The 26,711-nt window shown below is 37.4% G+C and overlaps 2 protein-coding genes across 5 annotated transcripts in view; one reads left to right on the forward strand and one right to left on the reverse strand.

Annotated features, from left to right (window-relative positions):
• The window catches only part of ZPBP (zona pellucida binding protein), a 100,425-nt gene extending 92,591 nt beyond the window's left edge, over positions 1-7,834 (reverse strand). For 2 of the 4 annotated variants that reach the window (XR_014266922.1, XM_082473270.1), the window contains exons 1-2: positions 6,590-7,834; positions 3,053-3,133 (exon numbers count right to left, since the gene is read on the reverse strand). Coding sequence is in view for 3 of the 4 variants with exons in the window: in XM_082473270.1 (XP_082329396.1) it covers positions 3,053-3,133; positions 6,590-6,716 (208 nt within the window). In the remaining variant the exon portion in view is untranslated. The remainder of the gene's footprint in view (positions 1-3,052; positions 3,134-6,589) is intronic. The other 2 variants (XM_082473271.1, XM_082473269.1) reach the window with 1 other exon arrangement.
• Positions 7,835-7,848: 14 nt separating this feature from the next.
• Positions 7,849-26,711, forward strand: part of SPMIP7 (sperm microtubule inner protein 7) — a 62,102-nt gene continuing 43,239 nt past the window's right edge. Inside the window, exons 1-2 of the mRNA XM_082473276.1 lie at positions 7,849-10,069; positions 18,293-18,390. Coding sequence (XP_082329402.1) covers positions 9,517-10,069; positions 18,293-18,390 — 651 coding nt within the window. The 5' untranslated portion in view covers positions 7,849-9,516. The remainder of the gene's footprint in view (positions 10,070-18,292; positions 18,391-26,711) is intronic.

Genomic DNA, 26,711 nt, shown 5'->3' on the forward strand with positions numbered 1-26,711 from the left:
AATGGACAAAAACCACTGATCCTCTCAATATATGCAGAAAAATCATTTGACAAAATCCAATACCCTTTCACAATAAAAGCACTCAACAAACTAGGAACAGAAGGTAACTCTCTTAATCTGATAAAGGGCATCTACAAAAATTCACAGCTAACATAATACTTAATAGTGAAAACTGAAATCTTTCCCAGGCCCCCAAGGTCAGGAACAAAACAAAGATATCTGTTAACATCAATATTGAACTGGAGGTTCTACCTGGAGCAACTAGCAAGGAAAACTAGGCAGACTATAAAAGAAGAAATAAAACTACCTCCATTTGCAGATGACATGATATTATATATAGGAAATTTTAAGGAATAACTCCCCCTACCCCCATTTAAAAAATTAGAGCTATAAATGATTTGGCAAGATGACAGGATATAATATCCATTTGCAAATCTCAATTGTATTTCTATACAGTAGCAATGAGAAATCCAAACACTAAATTGATAAAAAACATTATATTTACAGTAGCATCAAAAAGAATAAAATATTTAGGGATACATTTAACAAAAGTAGTACAAGAAGACTCATACACTGAAAACTGTAAAACATCATTGAGGGAAAATAAAGAACACCTAAATAAATGAAAAGACACTCCATGCTTATGAATTGGAAGACTGTAGAGTGTTAAGGTGGTAATACTCCCAAAATTGATCAACAGATTCACTACAATCCCTATTAAAATCCCAATGGGCTTTTATTCCAAAAATTGACAAAGCTGATTCTAGAATAACACGAAATTTCAAAGGACCCAGAGTAGCCAAAACAATCTTGAAAAAGAGCAAATTTGAAGTACTCACACTTGATAATTTCAAAACTTATTATAAAGCAACAGCAATCAAGATAGTGTGGTACTAGTGTAAGGAAAGACATATATATCAAAGGAATAGAATTGAGAGTCCATAAAGAAAACTCATACATCTATGGCAAACTGCTCTTCAACAAGAGCACCAAGACATTAGATAGAGAAGGAAAAGTTTCTTAAACAAATGATGCTGGAACAAGTGGATATCCACATGCAAAAGAATGAAGTTTGATCCCTACTGCATACCATATGCAAAAATTAATTCAAAATGGATCAAAGATGTAAATGTAAGCACTAAAACTATGAAATTCTTTTAAAAAAATGTAGGAGTAACACTTTGTGGCTGCTGATTAAGCAATCACTTCTGATACATGACTCCTAAAGCACCAGTACAAAAGAAAAATTAGAAATCAGACTTTATCAAAGTTTAAAATGTGTGCTTTGAAGAACACTATCAAGAAATGAAAACACAATCCATAGAATAGAAGAAAATATTTGCAAATCCAACATCTGATAAGGGTCTAGTATCCAGAACATATTTAAAAAAACAAAAACAAAACTCTTCCATCTCAGTAATATAAAAGACAGCCAAATTAAAAATTGGGTAAAGAACTTGAACAGGCGTTTCTGTAAAGAAGACATCCAAATGGTCAATAAACACATGAAAAGAGGTTCCACATCATTAGTCATTAGGAAAATGCAAATAAAAAGCACAATGAGAATCCACTTCACATACACTAGGAGGGCTAAAATTTTAAAAGATGGACAATAATAAATGTTAATATGGATGCTGGGAAATTTGAGTCCTCATAAATTTCTGGTGTCAAAGTACAATAGTTCAGGTTCTTTGAAAAATTGTTTGGCGGTTCCTCAAAATGTTAAACATAGAGTTACCATATATCCCAGCAATTTTACTCCTAGGTACACTGAAAACGTATGTTCACACAGAAACTTGTCCAGAAATGTTCATAACAGCACTATTCAAAATAGCCAAAAAGTGGAAAATTCCTAACTATCCATCAATTGATGGATACACAATTGTATTATATCCATTCAATTGAATATTATTCAGCCATAAAAATGAATGATACATTCTGTAACATAAATGAACTTTGAAAACATCATACAAAGTGAAAGAAGCCACACACAAAACACCACATAGTGTATGATTCCACTTATAGGAAATGTCCAGAGTGGGCAAATTCATGGAGACAGAAAGTAGATTAGTGCTTTCCAGGGGCTAGAGTGTGATTGCTTAATGGGTACGGTGTTTCTTTTTAGAGTGATGAAAATGTTATGGAATTACATAGTGCTGATGGATTCAGAACCTGGTCAATATACTAAAAACTACTCGATTGTATACTTTACAGAAGGAATTTTGAGGCATGTGAATTTACCTCAATTAAAAATATATATATACAAAAAAAGTTGTAGATGCTAAGCCTCATGTTACTACTGCAAAATCTTACTAACCCAAAATCTTTATGATATATAGATCCCATTTAAAAAAAGTTTTAGCATAAGAACTGTATATGGGGACTTCCCTGGTGGCGTAGTGGTTGGGAGTCCGCCTGCCAATGCAGGGGACACGGGTTCGATCCCTGGTCCAGGAAGATCCCACATGCCACGGAGCAACTAAGCCCATGCACCACAACTACTGAGCCTGCACTCTAGAGCCCACAAGCCACAACTGCTGAGCCTGTGTGACACAACTACTGAAGCCTGTGCACCTAGAGCCCGTGCTCCACAAGGGAAGCCACCACAATGAGAAGCCCACACACCACAACAAAGAGTAGCCCCTTCTCACCACAACTAGAGAAAGCCCATGTGCAGCAATGAAGACCCAACGAAGCCAAAAAGTAATTCATTAATTAATTAATTTTTTAAAAAGTGCTTTAAAAAAAAAGAACTGCATACATTTAATATTATGTTTAATTATTATACAATAACAAGCAAAAACACTGTAGACAACTTTAATTAGATAACTTTTAGAAATAATTATTTTTTGCACACTTAAGCAGTTACAGCAAACAGAATTAAACTATATGAATCTAACTCTGTGGAGACAACTTTAATCTATTTCCATAGAGGAAAAGGCCATAGGAAACTAGGATAACTGGGGAACACTAGCCTTTTGCAAAAGATTGATAAGATTTAAACAAACGCCAATTACTTTCTTACAATTACTGAAAATCTATTTATTAATACCTGGAAAATCTGATGATCCCACTATTTTCATTGAATCTTGGGTCAAGTGAATACCTCTTGGCAATCGAGCCAAATATCCAACTATCAAAAACAAAAAGAACAGAATTAATCAACAGTCTGGCTCATTACAAATTTCAAGACATTCGAACAGGATAGTATCACAGTATATTTGATGTTTGTTGAAGGGGAGCCATAAATCAATATCCTTTGATATCTGGTATCTCTGTTCCAGCTCTACTCCCTTCATACATTCCAATGAAATTAACATACCCACCACTTTCCCTATTATGCCTCACCTTCAGCTTTCTCTACATCCACTTAGAATACTCTCATTTTTAAAAGTCCAAATCCCCACCCTTCAAGACCCAAATCACAAGTCCCTGCTCCCTCAAACCTTCTGTTTGTCCTCATTTCTTACCTCTTTAGTACATCATCAGCAACACTCACTCTACATTGTAATACAGTTCTTCACGCACAGACATAATTTTCCTTATTTGACTATAAGCTCAATAGTAGGATCAGTGTTTATGTCAACTTATTGAGAATCGGTATCTTTTGACTGCCTTCACCCAATTCCCCTCAATCCCGCCTCTGGTAACCACAAATCTGATCTCTTTTTCCATGAGTTTGTTTTTGAAATATAATTGTCCCACAACACTTTGTTAGTTCCTGTTATACAACATAGTGCTTTGATGTTTCTATACATTTCGAAATGATCACCACGGTTAGTCTAGTTATGATAAGTCATCATACAAAGACATTACATTGCTATTGACTATATTCCCCACACTGTACATTTCATACTTGTGACTCATTTATTTTGCAACTGGAAGTTTGTACTGCTTAATCTCCCTCACCTGCTTCTTCCCTATCCTTTGGCAAACGCCTGCTTGTTCTCTATCTATAACTCTGTTTATGTTTTGATGTTTGTTCATTTGTTTTTTTAGATTCCACATATAAGTGAAATCATGCGGCATTTGTCCTTCTCTTATTTCACTTAGCATAATACCCTCTAGGTCCATCCATGTTGTCACAAATGACAAGATTTCATTATTTTTTTATGGCTGAGTAAGAGTCCACTGTATGTACCTATTATCTTCATTATCCATTCATCTATTGATGGGCACTTAGGTTGCTCCCATATCTTGGCTACTGTAAATAATGTTACAATGAACACAGAGATGCATATATCTTTTCTAATTAGTGTTTTTGTTTTCTTCAGATAAATCCTAGGAGTGATATTGTTGGATCATATGGTAGCTCTATTTTTAATTTTTTGAGTACCTCCATACTTTTCTCCATGGTGGCTGTATCAATTTACATTCCCACCAACAGTGCAGGAGGGTTCCCTTTTCTCCACACCCTCTCCAGCACTTGTTATTTGTTGCCTTTTTGATAATAGCTATTTTAACAGGTGTGAGAACGGTATCTCATTGTGGTTCAGACTTGCATTTCCCTGATGATTAGTGATGTTGAGCATCTTTTTCACGTGCCTATTGGCCATCTGTATGTCTTCCCTTGGAAAAAGGTCTATTCAGATCCTCTGCCCATTTTTTAACTAGACTGCTGTTTTTTGATGTTGAGTTGTATGAGTTGTTTGTATATTTTGGATATTAACCCCTTAGAGGATATATTCTTTGCAAATATCTTCTCCCATTCAGTAGGTGGCAGTCAAAACATACAACTTTCCAGTCATAAGATAACTACATACTTGGCATGTAATAAACCATACGATAATATAAATTATGATGATAAACATATGATTAATATAATTAACACTGCTGTATGTTACATATGAATTGTTAAGAGAGTTGATCCTAAGAGTTCTCAACACAGGAAAAAAAAATTTTTTTCTATTTCTTTAATTTTGTACCCATATAAGATGATGGACACTCCCTCAACTTACTGTGATAATCACTTCATGATGTATGTAAATCAAATCCTTATGTTGTACACCTTAAAATTATACAGTGCTGTATGTCACTTATACTTCAATAAAACTGGAAGAAAAAAGTATGTTCCTTAAACCTGGAGGACACAGGGATGGGAAGCAGAAGAGGAAGGTAGGGCCAGACTGGGAAGGTCTTTGTAAGGCAGGCTTTGACTCTGCAAAAACCAGCAAGCAAATAAAAGACTTAATCAAGAAAAAAATAATCCGTCAAGCACTATACCTTGCACATAGCAAATATTAAATAATAATTGTTGAATATGATATATTCTGATGTTGTTCAGTCCTCGTTGAACAAGAAAATGTTGATGGACACAGGAGTGTGCACAGGCCAGTGGGAGGAGCAGCATAAAAAATGCAATAAAGCTTAGACCCAAATCCTCTTTGTTGTTAACAGAGCAAAGAAGAGTATGGTATTCAAAGCCAGATGACCTGGATTTAAACCCCAACTTCCACTAACTAGTCTTAGGAAAGTCACTTAAAACTCCAGGAGCTTCAGTTTTCTCACCCGCAAAATGAGACTAAATTCCAGATTTAGAGTTTTTGTAGGAACTGAACGGACTACTGTATAAACTATAAAGTGCTACATAAATGTTGCTTCACTATTCATACCTTACATATTAAGATACTGCGGTCTTAGTCTACTTCTTATATCCTCAGGTCTGATCTTGTTCTCGGATCAAAAGACAACACACACACACACACACACACACACACACACACACACACACACACACACACACACACAGAGTCGTACCTAGCATAAGATCATGGGCCGTGGTCAAGAAGCATCCTTCTCCTACGGGGTAATGAACGGCTATTGGCTAGTCTCTACTTAAACTAGAATGACCTCTGGACTTTGGCATATTTTGTAATGTCTCTTCACTCCATTTCTTTCCATTCTCCTCCTATCCCCTGTCGACCTCCGCAGCCCTTCCTCATTCATATTCTTGGAGGGCTTCTTTACTCATTGCCCCTTTTCTGCACAAATTGTATCTTAAACAAACCTCCTTTGTGCTTTCTATGATTCAATTCTGGGAGACACTTTATTCCTAAAAAGTCTAAAACTTGAACGCAGCCAAAACCTTCCTAGTTAAATGACGACCGTTTAATTAAGCACTCCCTTCGGTATATTAACTCTATTTTGAAAACATGAGAAAGCATTTCGGATCTCTGAATGAAACGGAGGAAACAAATGGCGGCAGCGGAGTATCAAAACTTTAAGTTCCCAGTCTTTCCTGTACTTTATAGCTAAAACCAATAGATGGAGCTCCAGGACCACGGGAAATGCCAAAGCGGCGGGATGTCTACTCATTTCGAAATATACTGAAATCCTGAGCCGCGTACGTCGTGGAAAGCTGGCAAAGGACCCGGGGGCTAATAAGGGGCTTGTTAACAGCCAATTTAATCTCAAGCCTTGAGCTCTGGGTGTTTGAATGACCTCGCCCCCCTACACGACATCAGTGTGCCCAGTCCTCCTATTAAATTCAAGAGCGGGACCAGTGATACAGGCTTTCCCATCAGCGGACGCACGTGACACGCAAAAACCTCCGGGAGCCGCGGTCCGGAGCCGCCCTCCGCCGCCTCACCTGACGGGGTTGCCCGCAGCACCAGCGCGGAGAACACCAGGACCACCGCGGCCCGGGAGAGCGGGGAGCCCGCGGCCCGGGACCGCCGCCAGCCCCGCCGCGCCCGGCCGGAGGCCGAGGCCTCCATCCACCCGCCGCCGCCGCCGCCGCCGCCGCCGGCCGACACTCAGCGCAGAGGGTCGTTACGCGGCTCGCGCCCACCCGCCCGCCGGCGGACCGGAAGGGGGGCCGGAAAAAGGGCCACCACTTCCGGCAGGGCGGGGGCGGGGCTGGACGGGTCGTGGAGGCCTGGGGGGCGCGAAGTCGCCCGCCTTCAGGACCCTGCCGTCGCTCAGGCAACCAGGAAAGCATAGGCGACCTGTGGAAGGTTGTGGAGCCGCAGAAGAGTCCCGGGCCGAGGGACGGGCTGGCCGCGTCTGAGCGTTGAGGCCGACTCTGGACCACAGGGCGAGGGTCACGGGAGTGAGGGCTGGTCCAGCCCGAGAGGGCTGCCTGCCTCTCCCGACGTCGGCTCCTGACTACCTACGGATTTATGGGACGCCACTGGGCGATGGATGCAAGGCCCAGCCACCGGGAATGGAAGTGGGCCCTGAGCCCCAGGAAGAGGCTGGGCGGGAAGAAGGAGGCCACGGCCTTAGATGGAATGGACCGCATGCAGCGCTCAGCCCCAAAGATGGTCTTTTATCACCTGAGTTCGGGAAGATGCATAAAACCACCCGTCCGCCTACGTGGGCGTTTCTAGCCAGAACGTGTTAGAATCCTCTGCGTTTCTGCGGCGGGAAGGATTCACTTCACGTGAAGGGAGCTACGATACAAGTAAATCTTACCCAGTTGGTACAAGTACATAGGAGAATGAAGTTTAAGCAACTGAAGACAGAATGCCCAATAACCCTGTGTAATCGGAAGAAGTGAGTGATCCAGGGTGGTCTGAAAGCCATCGCTGGGTGTCCTTCGCTCCAGACGAGGGTTTTCCAACTGACACCCTGAGCACCCACCTGAGTCCGCCTCCCCGCTTGTTCGGTGGCGTATCTCGAACTTCGATGCCTTCAGATGCATCTTGTTTGTGCCACAGAGAGCATCGCCCCTTGCTGTCTTTCAGCTGGCCTGCTTTACAAACTATGTCTTCACAGCTAGAATCGTGTCTGCCTTGCCACCATTTTAACCTCAACTCCTGGGATAGTTCCTGGTATAAAGTAAGCATTCAAACAACCATAATTTTTTTTTATAAAAGAAAAGAACAGAAAATATCTAGCAGAAAGGAAGCAGAGTTCATTTTGGACCAGAACCAGCATGAAGACATGTCTTAAGGATTACATAAATATCCAAAGAAGTCCTTGGTTCTTATTAACAAAGGAGATTGAAATTTCTGCTTATTTCTTGAGTTTTCTGGCTGTCTTTATGCATGTGCTAATTGGTAAAATGTATCCAGTACAGTTTATTCTACTGAGTAGATTTACTTCTTTAGAAATTCTTTCTAATCTATATAAAGTCCTGAATTGAGTTCAGCCTGTTCAGGCATGTCTTAGTAAAGAGACCTGCATGATTTAGATCCAGCCAGCATTTTGGTCAAGGTCTTGCACTTCCTTTGAGCACACCTAGTAAACAAATTTTACTGAATAGTGCCCAATAAATCACTATATTTGTCTGGTTATATATTCTGCTAAAATTCCTTTTAATTTTTATAAACAAGTCAACCTGCACAACATGATTTTTACCAAATGAACTTTGGACTGTGGACTTACAGAGACTAGAGGGCAGAGAGGACTGTTCAGACCTGCTAAATCTTGAAATCTCTGTTTTCTGTAATTCAGCAGTCCTTCCTTCCTTGGTCTGCTGTGTAAATTCTTAATATTCAACCTGAGAATAAGAAGTAATACTGGATATCTTAGTTAATGTATGGTGTGATTCTAAAGATGGAAAGCTGATTGCTGAAAATCAAAAAGAAAGTGGGTCTGTCATTCATATTTGCACTTTTTACTCCAGTAGGGATGGTGTTAGCTTTTGTGCCCAAATTCTACTGTCTGGAATTCCTTTGATAGCAGTTTTCATGCAAGACCAAGTTACCTAGTTGAAATGAGCTTTTAAATGAACAGTATATTGATGACGTCTGTTTTTGCATTGAGCTAATAGCTGCTACTTACTGTAGTTTCCTGAAATGAGTTTAAGAACTTCATTGCTCTTACTCTGTCATCATGGTAGCAAAAAGGTAAGTAAGGATAATGTAGGACGCGTAAAAGATGAACCTGTACTTTGACTATAAATTGCAAGTTACTTTCCTTAAAAATTAGATACATTGATTTAACTGTAATGTAAAATATGTTCATTTTTTGCACTGCATTTAAATTTACAATTTATATAGGCAGCGTGTTTTGTACTTTTTTACATCTATCAGGTAAATACTTAAAGTATATCAGAGATATTCTTTAAAAAATATGTTGCCTCTTCATTAGCTGCTTTATTTATACCCTTTACTGAATCTCATTTACCCATAAAGTATCAACTTATGGAAAAATTAAAAAATAACAAATGAGCACAGTTTTCCTGAGCATTGCTGAGGAAACTGTCATGGAGATTTTACTAACAAGTCTGTTTTTGTTTTTCCTAAGAATTAAATTATGATGTATATAATAAATGGTCCAATGTGTTAGAGTTCTAGCTGTTGCCAAGCAACATGGGCTCTGTTTTGTTTTGTTCTTTTCTGTTCTGGTCCCTTACTTCCTTTGATGGAGAAAAAGTATTTACCTTAAAAATTTTAAAAAAGAAAAAACTCTACTCTATTGACATTGAGAAAGCCAAATCAATAACTATGTTAGGTTAACCAATCCTCAGTGGTTAGAAATATAAGAGTTTTATAGTTAAAGAGAAAGGAGACTTCAGAAGCAATTAATATACAGTCATCCACAATTTTAAAGAGAAAGGCCATAGATATGGATTTACAACACACACCTGGAAAGATAAGTATCTCTGAAGGATCCTTCCTTTCAAGAACAAAGACTGTTGAGAATATAGATTACCCACACTATCGGGCTCTCTTACGAAAACTGAACATGCCTTTTGTGAAAGGAGTTGAGGACAGACATGACTGTGGCAGAATTGAAAAGAAATGCAACCCTACTTTTCTTAAATTTCACCCTTATCCCCCTTCAGTCCTGCCAGACTATCATTTACACTATCCTTATCCCCCACCGTATGGGCCAGATTATCCATTATTTCCACTTCGGGATGATGTCCCCTTAGGTGACACTTGTTCAGGGTTTGTGAGTCCTGGTGGTGATGCTGACTTAAAGCCTGGCATTGGCAGAACCATACCAAGCTTGGTAGATTTCAGTGATGTGAAACCTCAACATCGAGTTCCCAGGCCAGACGCAGGATTTCAGACGACATTAAAAAGGAAAAAAATATTATTAGAAGAACTAAAACAGGACAGGAGATGGAATTCCAGGGCAGTACCAGACATTTCCATCAGAGCAAGACTTGGAGGTAAATGAAGTGACATGGGCTTTGTAATTTTTAAACACTCAAATGAGAGAAAAGAGCATGGATCTAAGATTCAGTATTTAGCAGTTCATTTGACATAAAATAGTAAAAGACCAAATAAGGAATTCTTATTTTTAAATTATGGATTATAAGGAAAAAGTAGTAAGAATGATAAGACTTTTATAGACCTGTTTGTAAAAAAATAGGTGGTTTTCAAAAAATACATTCATCAGTATGTGGCCAACACAAAGTATGTATCAGATAATTTATTCTAAACACACAGATAACCTAATTTTGCCACAAAGGAATTTATATTTAACTTTGATAATTGTGTATCATGCCTCCTTATCTGTCTCTCTCCTTTGAAAAAATTAATTCGCTGAGGATTATCAAAGAGTTAGGTTACAGGAGCTGAAATGCAATGGGAAAGTAGTTGAAAGTAAATTTTGGGGTCTTGTAAGAACAGGAGCTGAAGAGAGGCAACCCCTGCATAAATAACTCCACCACATTCCTGGAGGCAGAATTTGACGAACACTTACTGACTGCTGCACCTTTTGGTTTCTCTGTAAGAACATCCAGAGGGTGTCACAAGCCCGGCCCAGAAGTGGTGAGAAACTTCCAGAAGAAAGCCACGGGCAGTGTTCCCATATGGAATGTGCCTGGTAGGCAGGGAGTGAAAAGAGATTAACCTGTTTGAGCATGTGGGAAAGGCAAAGACCAAGTGCTGTAGCAAGAGATGCTGAGCTTGCTCTAGCCTTAAGAGGCTGTGCCCTCTTCACCACTCCTCTACAGTGCCCAGCTGCAGACCAGAGGCCTAGGGAGGCTGTGGGAGGAACAGGGACATCATTGTTTTTTGGAGCAGTGGGAGCTCATGGTTCCTGCCACTCCTCCGTGAAGAGAGGCCATAGGCACTTGGGACCAGGAAGGGAATAAGAATCAGGGCAAAGGTAGTAGAAATGCAAAGCCCCACAAAATAATGGTCCCAAGCCACACGCTCCAGATACCCACTGTTGAACAAGAAAAGAGCAATTTGATGAGAGATAAGCATGGGATAAGAACTATGCTTTTAATGTGCACTCCAGTTGTGGCCTCAGCGGGTAGGCTTAGGGAAATTCCTTAGTTTGGAATGTTCATGTAAATATATAAATGAGGTTCAATAACCTATTTTAAGAAATAATTAATTTATAATCCATTTGAAATACCATCTGTGGAAATAAGATATTGCTGAGAAGCAAATGCAATTCACATTGAAGGAACCATTGATGAATTCAGGCCAGTCTTACAGCCATAGTACAGTTTTCACTGATTCTGAACTAGTGATCAATTTTCTGATCTGTCAAGAAAGGAGCTTGAGCTCAATCTTTTGTTAATGTTTCAATGTACACTGATAGTCATTATCAAGAACTCTTCTTTAAAGAAATCGAAATCATTTTTCATTGTAGTCCTATTTTAGACAAGTATGACACTTTGCTTGTAAGCAGAAAATCCCAACCTAGTGTAATTTTTAAGAACAATATTGATTTGTTTTTGCAAGTTTTCCTAAGAGTGAACTGTCAAAGCATTGCAACAAATTAGAGGTGAAGAAGCTAACTTATGACTGAAATAGGGATAACAGACATTGCACCAACAGTTCAGAACCAAATATAGAGCTCATCTAGGCTCTATTTCACTGCCTGAATCAGTACAGCAGAATGCAGAAGATAGGCTCTAGAGTGAGACTGTCTGTACTCTATTTCTGGCAGGAAATTTACTTGCACCATGACCCGGGACTCGTTGCTAATCTCTATGCCTGTGTATCCTTATTTGTGAAATTCAGGTACTAGTTATACTTTAGAATAACGAAGGCTATTTAATGTTATTCATGTAAAAATATCTGACAAAGGAATGAACCAATAACATTTATTAGATGTTGTAAAGTTAAACAAAGTCATGTTATAAAGTTAAAGTCCAGAATTTTCAGTTCCTTCATACATAAATTCTCTTATAAAATTGTAGGAATTGAATGAATTAAGATGGGTAAAGTACTTAGCAAAATTCGTGGAACCTGGTAAAGCATTTAATTAGTAGTAGCTGTTATGAGCTATTAACAGTTTCAAAGAACAATACTTGCAGTTCAGGGACTGATTTCAATATAATTTGCCCTATGCTTTCAGTGATTCTGGAAATAATCATTAATTATAAATAATAAATACTTTCAGTTTTTAGCAAACCTAAATACACATAATTTCTCATACATTCTGATAAAGAAGGGTATCTTCTCAGAATTAATTATATCACACACCATTATGCTTTTCAGTGAACTTTCATAAATATCAAAACAAGATCCTAAAAGATTATATCACTGATTTTTTTTGTCTTATTTCAACCTTATCTAGACATTTAACTGTGATCAGTTGTTTTTTGTTCCTAGTTCCATCCTGTCATCGGAGCCACACCCTCATGGCCTCATCTGAACCTAATTACCCAAAGGCCCCACCTCCAAATACCATCATATTGGGGTAGGGGCTACAACATATGAATTTTGGAGTACACAAGCCTTCCCTCAGTAACAACCATCTTAACCATTTTTAAGTGTATATAAATTGGTATTAATTGGTATCATTGGTATTAAGCACATTATTGTGCAGCCATCACCACTGTCCATCTCCATAACTCCTTTCATCTTACCAAACTGAAATTCTATACCCATCAAATACTAACTACCTTTCCCTCCCTCCTCTCAACCCCTAGCAATCATTTTACTTTCTTTCTCTATGAATTTGACTACTTTAGCCACCTCATAGGAGCAAAATCATACAGTATTTGTCTTTTTGTGATGGGCTCATTTCACTTAGCATAGTGTCCTCATGGACAACAGTGTTCTTGCTGTAGCATAGGTCAGAATTCCTTCCTTTTTAAGGCTGAATAATTTTCCATTTTATGTGTATACCGCATTTTGTTTATCCTTTCATCCATCAATGGACACTTCGGTTGCTTCACCTTTTGACTATTGTGAATAATGCTGCTATGAACGTGGGTGTACAGATATCTCTTCAAGATCCCACTTTCTGTTCTTTGGGGTATATACCAAAAGGTGGAATTGCTCAATGGTAATTCTGTGTTTAATGTTTTGAGGAACCAGCTATTGTTTTCCATAGTGGCTACTCCATTTTACATTGCCACACAATATACTAATGCACAATTACAATTCCTTACATTCAAGGAATAAACCCCACTTGGTCATGGTGTATAATCCTTTCAAATGTGTGTTAAATTCTGTTTTCTAGTACTTGAGGATTTTCGCATCAGTATTCATCAGGCTATTGGTCCATTTCTTCTTGTAGTGTCTTTGTCTGCCTTTGGTATCAGTTGGCCTTATGGAATGAATTTGGAAGTGTTCTCTTCAATTTTTTTGGAAGAGCTTGAAGTGGATTAGTCTTAATTCTTTTTTAAATATTTTGTAGAATTTACCAGTGAAGCCATCTGATCTGGAGCTTTTCTTCGTTGGGAGTTTTGATTACTGATTTAATCTCCTTATTAGTTATAGGTCTGTTCATATTTTCTGTTTCTTCATGATTCAGTCTTGGTAGGTTATGTGTTTTTAGGAATTTGTCCATTTCATGTAGGTTATATAATCATTTGGTGTACAACTGTTCATAGTACTTTCTTATAATCCTTTTTATTTCTGTAAAATTGTTGGTTCAAAACCTCAGGATTTCCCAGGTGAAATCCAAAACTGGCCCCTGTACTCACAGGGCAAGGAGAAAGAGGCAGACTCTCCAGACGGGTAGGTGGCAGGTTTAATTACCGAGGAGACTTACTTTTGCTTGTCTTAGGTGCCTCAAGATGAGTAGATCTCCGCACCCACCCTCCAGAATCTTCAAGTTTATGTAGAGGACTTAACACGGCTCAGTCACGTATACTGTCCAGATGGTCTCAACGAAGCATTACTCTCTCAAGGCTGTGTTCTTGAAACAGCTCCTACGGTGGGAACAGTGGGCAGAACAAACATTCATTTCAAGGACAGAGGAGGGGGTGAGGAGCCTCTGATTGCCTGAGTTCAGCTCACGGGTCAGTGGGTGGTCACATCCTCTCAATGACCTCCTCCAGCAAAAATCAGTTGTAATGTCCCTTCTTTCATTTGTGATTTTAGTTATTTGAGCCTTCTTTCTTTTTCTCTGAGTCAATCTAGCTAAATGTTTGTCAATTTTGTTGATCTTTTCAAGAACCAACTCTTGCTTTCATTGATTTTCCCTATTGTTTTTTTATTCTCTATTTTGTGCGTCTCTGACCTAATCTTTATTATTTTCTTTTTTCTGCTAGCTTTGGGTTTAGTTTGTTCTTTTTCTAGTTTTTTAAGGTGTAAATTTAGGTGGTTGATTTGAGATATTTCTTGTTTAATACAAGCATTTATACCTATGAGTTTTCCTCTTAGCACTACTTTTGCTGAACCCCATGACTTATGTTTTTGTTTTCATTTGTCTCAGGATAATTTCTAATTTCCCATGGGTTAATTTCTTTAACCCAATGGTTATTTAGGGGTGTGGTGTTTAATTTTCATATATCAGTTTTTAATTTCATTCCATTCTGTTGATATCTAGTTTCATTCCATTGTGTTCAGAAAGTATTAATATATTTTACATGCTTTCAGTCCTTTTAAATTTACCAAGACTTGCTTTGTCACCTACAATATAGTCTAGAGAATGTTCCATGTGCACCTGAGAAAAATGTGTATTCCGCTTCGGTATTCTGTTGGTTTGAGTGTTCTGTAAATGTCTGTTAGGTCAAATTGTTGTTTAAGCCCTCTATTTCCTTGCTGATCTGTGTCTGGTTGTTCTATTCATTATTGAAAGTAGGGTACTAAAGTCTTCAACTGTTATTGTAGGGCTATTTTTCTCTTCAATTCTGTCAATATTTGCATCATATATTTTGAAGGTTGGATGTTTGGTTCATATAAATAAAATAGAGAATAGAAAAACAGCAGAAAAAATAACCTAAACCTCAAGTTGGTTCTTTGAAAATATCAACATAATTAACCTACCTTTTGCTATATTGAGAAAGAAAACTCAGGGAAGACCACTCACAAAGGGTATATTAGATGTTTAAAAAAAAAAAAAAAAAAACCCGTCTGTAACCATTAGAGGAGAGATAACACATGAATAAAAAAAAATACATAGAATAGTCCTTGAATCTTTCTTCTAAGGTTTTGGCTTCCTTAAAAGCACCTTGTTCTGGAAATGTTTTATAATAAAAATAATAAGGCCTATGGGAAAATAGTGTTCATGGTAGACTCCTCCAAACTCATGCAGTTTCATGGGTTACACACAAAACCCATTCACTGTAAAAATACGATCACAGTTTTAAACATGTTAAATCTCTAATAAATGAGGGAATACTTGTGTCAAGGAAATAATACAGTGCTTTCCTTGACAAAAGACTTGATGTTTGTTTGGTGGCATGAAAGCAATGAAGTGAGACTGTGGGTTATGAAGGAGACGTGGGTAATAGCTGTTCCCAATAGTGGCTTTTGGCAGCTCACCCCTTCCTGTGTGTGCCTGCCACTTCTCCTACCATAACATGAGGTCTGTTTCCTTCTCACGTTGACTCTGGGCTTGGACATATGAGTGGCTTTAGCCAATAAGATATTAGCAAGCATGATGCAAGTGGAGGCCTGGGAAGTACTTGCACATTGAGATTGGTCCTTTTGGGATTCTTCCCCTGGAGTTTCAGTCACTATTTTGTGAGAGACCCAACCTAGATCCAGAGGGGAAGAAAAATAAGGCATTGGTCATCAGGCCCAGCTGAGCTCCCAGCTAACAGTCAATACCAACTTGCCAGCCATGTGAGTGAGGTCATTTTGGACATTTTCAGCTATCGGAGCTATGCCTTATGACAGAACAATTCAGAGTCCCAGTAGATGATGAATGGTTATTTTAAGCTACTAGGTTTGAGGTTATTTTGCAGCAGTAGATACTGAAACAAGGTAGAAGAAAGGATGTCATCATACTTAGATGTAAGCGTAGTGCCCCTGAGGTATATAGTTGTAATTCATTGCCCTGTTTACTTCTACTCTGGCTTAAAGTCAAAATTTTAGTTTTCTTGTTTTTCTACTTTCCTTTTTTTTTTTTTTTTTTTCTAAGTAGCTGCTAGAATGGCTTCCAATCAGAGGATACCAAAAAGTGCCATATTGCTGCTGATGGCATGAGAATCTACTGGAGGGTTTTCTTTGGCCAGTTGAGTCACAGACAGAATTATCCTTCTTCTCAAAACTGAAATGATCGTGGAATTCAGCACTGCCTCTCTCACTCTGCCTTGGCCTCTTGCCTCTGCTTCTGTATTAGTTTTCTCCTGCTGCTATAACAAAGTGCTGCAAACTTAGCACCTTTAAACAAAGGCCATTTATTACTGACAAGTTTGTGGGTCAAAAACCTGAGCAGGCTTAACTGTGTTCTCTATTTGAGATCCAACTGCCAAAGTCAAGGTGTGCTCTTTGTTCATATCTGGAGGGTCTGGGGAGAAATCTACTTTGGGGCTCATTCCAACTGTGCAGAATATAGTCCCTGACATCTGAGGCGCCCATTTCCTTGCTCTTTGGCAGCAGGGGGTGCACTCTGCTCCTGGAGTCTTCTCACATGGCCTGCTCCATCTTCACAGTCAGCAGTGCTGTGTCAAGGCCTTCTCACTTACTACTCTCTCTCACTTACCTTCAGAATCCACAGAGGGTCCCCCATTCTCCAGCCCTTCATTGCCACTTGTGAGTTTGCAGGTTCTGTCCTGATTGGTCAAATATTGACTGAATCAACATCATCATTATGAAGATGATATTACTACATTACTACTATAGGTACTAATAATGTTACAACTACTAACTGATAATTAATAAATGTTATAAACTGCATGCCAGAAATTTGCCAATTCCTTTAAATACATCAATGGTAGTTTTTACAACTCTGACAGCAATCATTAAAGGTAAGAAAAATAAGACTCAGGGGGGTCAAATAATTCACAAGGTCACAGTGGCACCTTAGCCAGGAAGCATATACATTATTAAGCCCCAAGTATTGCTGTAGTCTGTTATGGAGCTTCACCAGATTGCTATCCATGGTGACCAGGGTGCTCCTGTGTTATCCCAAATCCCTCTCACAATTCATCTCACCTATGCTTAAATATCTCTGTACTGTCCAGTTAGCTCCCAATTTTAACATTTTAAAGTTCATCTTTTGCTGAGTTAGATTAATTCATGGGGCAAAGCTAAAATGTAGAGGACCAAGTTAGAAGACCCCATGGGGTAAGAAAAGTATCTCTATGGTACAATCATTATCTTCACCTACACTAGTCCCCTGTCCAAACCAGAGTAATTTGCCAAAGTTATCAATCTCTCTGATTAAGACCTACCAAGGCGGATAGGTCCCAGGCTTTCATGTCCTGACATTGGCCTACCTCTTTTGTTCATCTTCCACCATTCCCTGACTGCCATTTCAAGATGTAGCTATACCCAACCTTCAGTAAGAGTTGTGATGTTGCTCTCACAGGGCAAGCCTACCATTGTACATACTGTTCCCCCATCTGGAATGACTCTTCTTCCTCCACTTCCCCTTTGTTATCCAAGTCATACTCAATTGTCAAGATGAGGTCAGGTCTTATCTTCAGGAAGATGTTCCTAATTCCCTACAATCTGGCTGGATTAGATGTCCCTCCTCTGCACTCCCACAGCACTCAGAGCTCAACAATTATCACAGTCACCACATTATATTGAAATTATCTACTTACATGTCTGTCTTTTCCATTTGTTCATGAGCACCTCAAAACCGGGAAACCTGTTTTCCATCTTTATATATTCATCTGCTTCCATTTGTGGTGAGGTAAATATCTGTTGAAGGCAGCTTTTATATTTGCTCGTCTCTTTTCATTAGGTTGAATTATCCACATAGTAAACTCCTTTGTGTCACCACCATCCCCAACCTGTCTGCGTGCACATGCACAGATTAATAGTGCCCAAGAGATCTCTTCCAATAATAAATAATAAATAACAAACAATTGTACACTAATTAATCTAACACATAAATTCCAGAGCGCTTCTGTTCTCACTGCTGAGAAAAAATGTTAGATAATCCTTGGAAAAATCAATACCACACAGTTTAGCTTTCTAGTAGGAAGTATTTCTGGTGGAAGAAGAAATTCCTATTGCATTGTGTACGTTTGTATTTCGTACATATGTAACCAAAGCACATACATTTTTGTTTTCAGGTTGGACAAGCCCACTGAAAGTTACTGCCTTACAACCTCATCATGAAGAATACTCAGTAAATCACCTATATACATTTGATGAGGAAGCAACATGTACCGTAAGATTTTCTTACTGCATAGCGTTATGTAGTATTTGTAATCAATTTATTTCCTTGTCTGTGTATTTGATATTTTATGCCCTGTAAAAAATAGCTACGCATACTGAGTGAAGTAAGTCAGATAGAGAAAGAGAAATATCATATGATATTGCTTATATGCAGAATCTAAAAAAAAAAAAAATGATACAAATGAACTTATTTACAAAACAGAAACAGGCTCACAGACTTAGAGAACAAACTTATGGTTACCAGAGGGGAAGGGTGGGGGGTGGGAAGAATAGTTAGGAAGTTTGGGATTGACGTGTACACACTGCTATATTTAAAATAGGTAACCAATAAGGACCTACTGTATAGCACAGGGAACTCTGCTCAATATTATGTTACAACCTAAATGGGAAAAGAATTTGATAAAGAATAGATACATGTATATGTATAACTGAATCACTTTGCTGTACATCTGAAGCTAACACAACATTGCTAATCAATGATACTCCAAATATAAAATAAAAAGTTTTTTAAAAAAATAGCTACCATTTATAAAGTACTCCTTATGTGCCAGGCACTGTGTAGAAGTTCACAGTCATTGTATATTATGTATGTCTGTGCATCCCTACAACAGAACAGTACTATGGAAGAGGAATGAGTAGTAGATGATGGTAGTGCCCAACACAGGTCCCTCTACTGGCAAGTGCACCCTCCCCAGTGGCAGTGGGCAATGGCCACTAAATGTCTGCCAGCTGCCAGCTGGACACTACACCCTCCCACACTGACCACTCAGGCTTTGGCCAATGACTGACTTCCTTGAAGAAACAGAATAAAGCTAGACTTCAGCTGAAACCACATTCCCACTAGTGTCTTTTCCTTGTTGTATCCTACACTTCACCTAGAGCACTCCCACCATGTATTAATTGAACAAAAATTGTGCTTCAGTCCCTGCTTCTGGACAAGACAGTGTTGTTATCCCCATATTATTTGAGAAATCTGAAGTCCTGTGATGTTAAGCAACTGACTTTTGACCACAAACTTTAAACCTAGATATATGTCTGAACCTAGATATATATCTGAACCTAGATATATGTCTAAACCTAGATATATGTCTGAATATGTCTAATATATGTGGATTAATAGATTCCAAACCCGTGATATTTAAATTACTTGAAGACTCCCCAAGGAATACATAGATATGACAAGGGATTAAAAAAAAAAAAAACAGCTTTAGTGAGGTATGTTTTACACACCATAAAGTTTGCCCATTTGAAGTGTTCAATTCAGTGGGGGTTTTTCTTCTTTTTTTTAGGATATTCACTGAATTGTACAACCATTGCCACAATCTAATTTTAGAACTCTTTCATCACTCCAAAAAGAAACCCATGCCTATTAGCAGTAAAGATACGGATGCTTTCAAGGAGTCAATTTCCATTTCTGTTACTCTTGTATGTACTCCTTCCTAAAGTTGATCTGCCTGATAAATTATCTGTAGTTAGACATTCAGATTGATTTCTTCTTTTCCCTCTTTCCCCACCTCTCCCTTTGCCTTTTCTAATTTTGCCACAAAGAGGAATGGAGCATACCTCCCACAAATCATGTACTAGGGTATATGGCCATGGAATAAAAAGGTCATTCAAAATAAATGTCACCAGTGCCTCCTTTACTCAAGATGCCATCCACCCATGCCAGGGCTTCATGTCTTTCCTTGTCTATGCATTTTTCTCTATAAGAAAATTATAGCATTAGAAATGAGGGAGATTTGACCTGTTTTGAGCTATTCTAAATTCAGATAAAAGGCAGAATTTGGTTACAAGGGTAAAGAAAATTTGTATTTGTTAGTTTCATTTATTCCATCTCCAGACTCTTCAAAGAGTCTATTGCCCCTTCTGGTAAATCCTGTGAAAGCAAATGAAAGGGAACATTATAAGAAATTGAAGGCATTAATGCCTTTTTTTTCCATCTAAGGTTACAAATTTATATCAAGGCTACATGCTTACTTAGATATCTATTGTAGAATTAGAATTCTGAAGTTTGGGCTTGTTCTGCAAAAGTTTATAGAGCATACTTATTTAAATTTAAAATAAGCTTAGACTTTTATGACAAAATCTTGATATTTTACTACCAGTAGTGGGAGAGAAGTAACATGGGACAGTACTTCCAATGGAAAAACAACTGGATTAACATTTTTTTTAATATCAAAAAGCTAATAAGGTGAAGAGAAATTACTGGGCCAATGAGAGGGTAGAAACTCTAAAATTTAAGCCATCACTTAGGGTCACTTCGGCCTTACAGGAATTTGCTGTTCTGGGAAGGGAAACTAAACTTTAACTGAACATTTCCTAGCTTCGTGGGTATAAAACATCAAAAATTAGAATTGATCTTTGAAAACCACCCACTACACCTGAAGGCTTTCACCTTAGAAGTAAGGGTAGATCAATAGTAAAAAGCCTTGAACAGACTACAGCTGCTTCACAATAAAAGAGAAAACCAAGTCTTGAACTGGTATTAAGGGGATCCTAGATTGCTATCATTCCCAGAATCCAGACACATACAAATAAAACTTCTTTGGAGGATGATAGTATATTAATTACTAAGCCTCAAATGATTTCTGTCAATAACTTTTAAAATATAATGTTTAACACACAATCAACAGTAACCAAACACATAAAGAGAAAGGACACTGTGAATGAGAATCAGCAGAAATGAGAGAAAACAAAGAGAGACAAAAATTGATTCTAGGCATTGGAAATATGCATTAAATATTCAAAAAGAAAAAAAAAAGATAAGCTCGAAATTTTTGTAAATAAGTTAGAAATTATAAAATGAAAAATTAGAAAAGTGAGAAAAATGTAGTACCAGAACTGAAAAATACAGTAAGCAAAGAATAAGGTAGATGGGTGCTGTAGCAGATTAGACACAGTTAAAGAGAGGATTGGAGAACAGTAGATAAAAGAGAGGAAAATACTCTTGATGATGCACAAATTTACAAAAAGATGGAAAATACCAAAGGGAGAGTAAAAATCATAGAGGATACAGTGAAAAAGAAAAACATATGTTTATTTGGAATCCTAGATGTGTAAGAGAATAGGATAGAAGCAACATGTGAAGACACAATTATCATATCCACTGCTGTTTATTTATGGAGTTCCCTGTGGCATCCCTTCACATATTCTGCTGTACATTAAGGATTAATTATAGTAAGCCAATCATGACAGCAGCAGCAGCAGCTGTTGTTGTCAGCCCCAGCACCAACAAAAATGGCAGCAAGAGTCTCAAAAGACAGACAAAGCACAGAAGACACAAAAATGGAAAGAAGGAAATTTTTGAAAGTTATTTCTTCACATTGTTTATGGTACTTGCATTGTTTAGAATCTGGGTATCAGTTGTTATCTTTTGTAAGGTCTTGTTGAACATGAAGAAATTCTAGGAAATTGAAACATGATATTGTTAGTGATGGAGGATCTTAATGTGAATGATGCTAAAGTATCAGGACATAAAGCGAGATCTCCTTCAATGTTATTAGTCTGGTCAGAAGAATCTAGGAAATATCTAGATTTATTAGTAGAGGTTCCCATTGAATCAGATTCCAAGAGCACTAGAGCTGAAGTCAAAGATCAAATTTAATCAATTCTTTATGAAATAGTACACACAAAACATTCAGAGAACAGAGATAGAAGATGCACCAGCAGAAGAATAGCTACTAGAAAATGAATACTTATTAGGAAATGATGTAGATGATAAATTTGAGGACCTGGAAACTAAAACATTTCATAAAGAAATTGAAGCTACATAACATAGAAGTGGCAGCCTATAAGACCAATCAGGAAGTGGAAGAGATTGTGTATTTGAGAAAAATCCAGATTCCAATGAAAGACTGTGCCATGATACCAATGACATGATAAACCAAGATGATGATGAACAATAATATGAACCACCAGAAAATGGGGAGACATAAATTCAGACCCTGCTAGGAAAGATTTAGTTACCTTCTTGATGAAGAACAATAGGAAATGACAGATTTCAGAATCTTTGCCCCTAAAACTAGAGGAAGACCAATCTTATCCACACATCACTCACCAACTTTATCAATACATTACCCACAGAAAACAGGTAATTGTGACAGATCTTGTAAATTGCTGAAAAGCTCACAATCTAAAATATTTTAAATGAATTGTAGTCAATTGTAATTTAGAATACTTTTTAGAAATAAAAAATTGATGTGATTTTGCATTTCTACATGCCTCCTTTTTGACAGTAGATCCATTGGTTTTATTTGCTTGTTTGCTCCATCTCCCACACAGCTCTTATTCTTACCCATGTTTATGTGTAATCTTCAGAAAAGATGTAGAAATTATATTGATGTAGCAGCAATTGATTTGTCAAAGATTTCATATTTGTTAGTAGTACATAACACTAACAATGTTAGGTTTATTTGGGTGACCTCTATGCTAAACATGGATTTTTATCTGCAAAGGTACTGAAATATTTGCTAATGACTCAGGCTGATAGGAATCATCATAAACTGTGTGCCAATTAACAGGACAACAGGATACTGGGGAATATAGTACATATAGATATACTGGACCTAGATATAGTAGAATAAAACAGCACAATTAACAACTCAACCTAATAGACATACATAAATAAATATTTATGCAAGGATCATTTACAAAAATTACCACATACTATGCCATAAAACAAGTCTAAAAATATTTCAAATGTTTTAAGTCATACAAAGTATATTCTTTGCCCACAAGACTATTATGACAGGTCAAAACACCCTAGAAAATCATGCATTTGGAAATATAAAAATGTATTTATGAATGAGTGATGGGCCAAAGAAGAAATCATAAAGGAAACTAGAAAATATCTTGAACTGAATAATAAAATGTTGTACAACACAAAGAATATAGCCAATATCTTACAATAACTATAAATGGAATATAACCTTTAAAAATTGTGAGTCACTGTATTGTACACCTGTAGATTATATAATGTTGTACATCAACTATACTTCAATTTAAAAAATAAAATCGATCATGGGAGGAGTGCGCCTCCAGGGAAGGAAAGGCCAGAAGTGATTCCGCCATGGTTGGGACCAGCCTGGAGCCGGTGAGTGTCCCTGACTGAAGACCCAGGAGGCCAGCTTTGAAGAAAACCTGGAGAGAGGGCAAGTTACAAATCATCCCCAGACTACAGGAGATACAGACATGGCAGAAGAGACTTGGATCAGGTCAGAAGCCAGTTTCCCTGTGGTACTGAAGTGGATCCTGAAGAATTTACCCTTGCAAGTGAAAAAGATGACGTTACATACAAAACTGGAAGTGCACGAGTAAGAAGAGGTTGAATAATAACTCATACATGCCTTTTTGGGCATTTAAGCCCTGAGAAAAGCCTCTGTGACCCAGAGACTCACAAAGCGAGAGGAGTTGTCATTCCTCACGGTCGTGGCATTGCCAAAGGCCTCCAGCAGGGGATTGGCATTGATGATTTGATCTTCCAGAGTCCCCTGCAAAGACAAGAGCAGTCCTCACAACTGGGCTTCCTGAGTGCCCTGACAGTCTTGATTCTGACACACCAATCAGACCCACCTGCATTTTGCCAGTTTCATCCTTCTTCTCTCCAGTAGCTGCAATTGTTGCAAAGTACTGGATGACACACTTCTCTGTGTTCACAGTCTTTCCTGCCCCAGATTCTCCACTGTCAGACAGAAACCAGAGAATAGATCAGAACTACAGCTTACATTGTCAATATCTAAGACAATCACCATAAACCAGAGAAGAAGAAAAAAATCACTTACGTGGTCAGGATGGACTGGTTCTCATGATCTGTGAAAAAGAAATCAAGACCATGAGTTTTTAAAAGTAGTACACATCCAATATGAAGATTATCGACTCTGTTCAGATTAAACATAGTTTATTCTTTTTAACATTTTGAAGGTGTTGCCTGTGATCTTGGTTTTGTGTGTAGCTCCCAGATAGTACTTGCCTCTTGCAGTAAAATTTGTGAAAATGAGAGGCAAAGAATCAACCGTTTCTTCTTAAAATATTATTAATTTTAAAACTTATGGGAAATTTCAAACATATATAAAGGTAGAGGCAATAATGTAAAGACCTCCTATGTACCCTTCAGCAGTTATTATTTGGCCAATTTTATATAATCTATACTCCCATCCTAAACTCACTCAGTTATTTTAAAGAAAATTCCAGGCATCATATAATTTCATCTGTAACTACTTCAAGTAAGAATCATACAATTCTGAAGTTTCATTTAACAGATGAAGAAACAAACCCAGAGAGAAATAAGTGATTTTCTAATAGTTACATAGCTTGTCAAGATATTTAGGCCAATAGTTTATATATTTTTCTGCTACCTGGCCTCCTCCAGGTTCTTCATATTAATTTGACTACTGCTAATTCTAAAAAAGGAAGGGATCTGGAATTGTAAATGTTGGTGTTCATTTACTTTTAGTTTCCTTGTATACACACTTCTAAGTGATAAAAACAAAAATTATCACTAAAAATAATAAAATAAAATAGAATTATTGTAGCAACATGTGTGGGAATGCAACTATAACAGTGCCTGAAGGAAAATATATAATCTTAAATGAATATGTTATAACAGAAGAAAACCTGAAAATTTAAGAACTAAGCAAGCATCCATCTCAAAATGAGAAAAAATAATAGTCAGTTTTTTAAGTTGAATGGAGGATATAATAAAGATAAAATGAGAAATATGAAAAGAGAAAACAAACGTATATTTTAAAAGAACACCAAGGCCACAGGTTGGTTCATTGAAAAACAATTGATAAATATCTGCCAATGTCAATCAAGAAGAACAAAAAAATATAACTTTGGGGAAGCCAAATATAATGGTGACCTCATAAAACTGTGCATCCCCACATAGCCTCAAAAACAGTGCAGAACAAGACAAATGACAGTATACAAAAACCTTACCATCACCATAACTAGAAGACAGAGAAATTCTAAATTTCAAATTACTGCACGTTCTAAAGAAAAGAAAACAGAAAATCCTAACAAGTCATGTCTCAACATCTCAACAGAAATGTTTTTTTGGTAAATGAGGACAGCTTTGGAAAAACTACATGGTAGACAGAAGCCAGCTTAAAATTGGTCAAAACCATGGATAAATAGACAAAGTCTAAGACTAAAAATATAGATAATGTCTAAGTCTAAAGTCTAAGTCTACAGAGAAGGAGTTAAAAGAACATGTGATCTGAGATGGCAGTTTCTGAAAGGAATCAATTGTGTAGGAGAAGAAGTTTAAAAGAAAAAAAAGAAGAAAAAGAGGAAAATTTAAGATCCTGAAAGGCAAAAAGAATTATTTAATTGGAGATTATACAACCCCTCTGGTAACAGTCAACTAAGGTAAGGAAAAAACTTTATTAAAGAAACTGTACTTTGCTACACTGACAGAAGAGGGTACCATTGAACTACAAATATTAAACCACACAAAATTCACAGAATGAATTAAAGAAAACTGTAATAAAACAGAAAACAAGAATCAAAATACTTTAGTGAAGAAAATTCCTCCGCAAATCAACTATAAAGAAAAAATTGTAATATAACACTCTGAAGTTTATTATATAATTTGAAGCAAGCATTTGAGAATATGAAAATTGCCTGCATAAAGAAATTCAAAGATTTACAAATAAAATTTTAGGTGAAATAAATGAAAGAAAATTCATTTAGAAATTAAGACCTAATTTCTAATTACATGATGCCCAAGGAAACTAAAATTAAATAAGATTTAATTAAAATAAAAATTTAATGGGGGCATTGAAGAAAGGCAGGAAAACATCCAAGAGAAGAAGAATGAAGAATTAGTTTAAAATATCTGAGTGAAAATGGTTGAAAAGGAAGATAAGCAAAGAAGAAAGAATATATTTATAATTGGAGTCCCTGAAGAAAAACTAAATGATAGAATGGAAATAATATGTTAAACCAGGGTTTCTCAACTTTGGCGCAATGACATTTTGGGCTGGATAATTCTTTGCTGTGGGGGAGATTTCGTGCAGTGTAGGCTGATTAGCAGCATTCCTGGCTTCTCCCCACTAAACACCAGTATCACCTTTCTTTATGAATGAAAATCCCTTCTCAAAAAGCTAGAAAATGGACAGCAAAGGAAACCAACAATAGTACAAGGTGAGAAAAAAGATAACAGAAGAAATTCATGAAGTACAGGAGATGGAGTAACATGCACTCAACTATCCTGCCTTAATAATGTAGAAAACTGAACAAATTATGAGAAATAATGGCTTCCAGACACTAGACAAGAGGCAGTGAAGTACTGAGCTCTCTGAGGAAGGAACA

This window comes from Balaenoptera physalus, assembly GCF_965194825.1.
Source record: "Balaenoptera physalus genome assembly, chromosome: 8".
In the NCBI taxonomy this organism is placed as follows: Eukaryota; Metazoa; Chordata; class Mammalia; order Artiodactyla; family Balaenopteridae; genus Balaenoptera; species Balaenoptera physalus.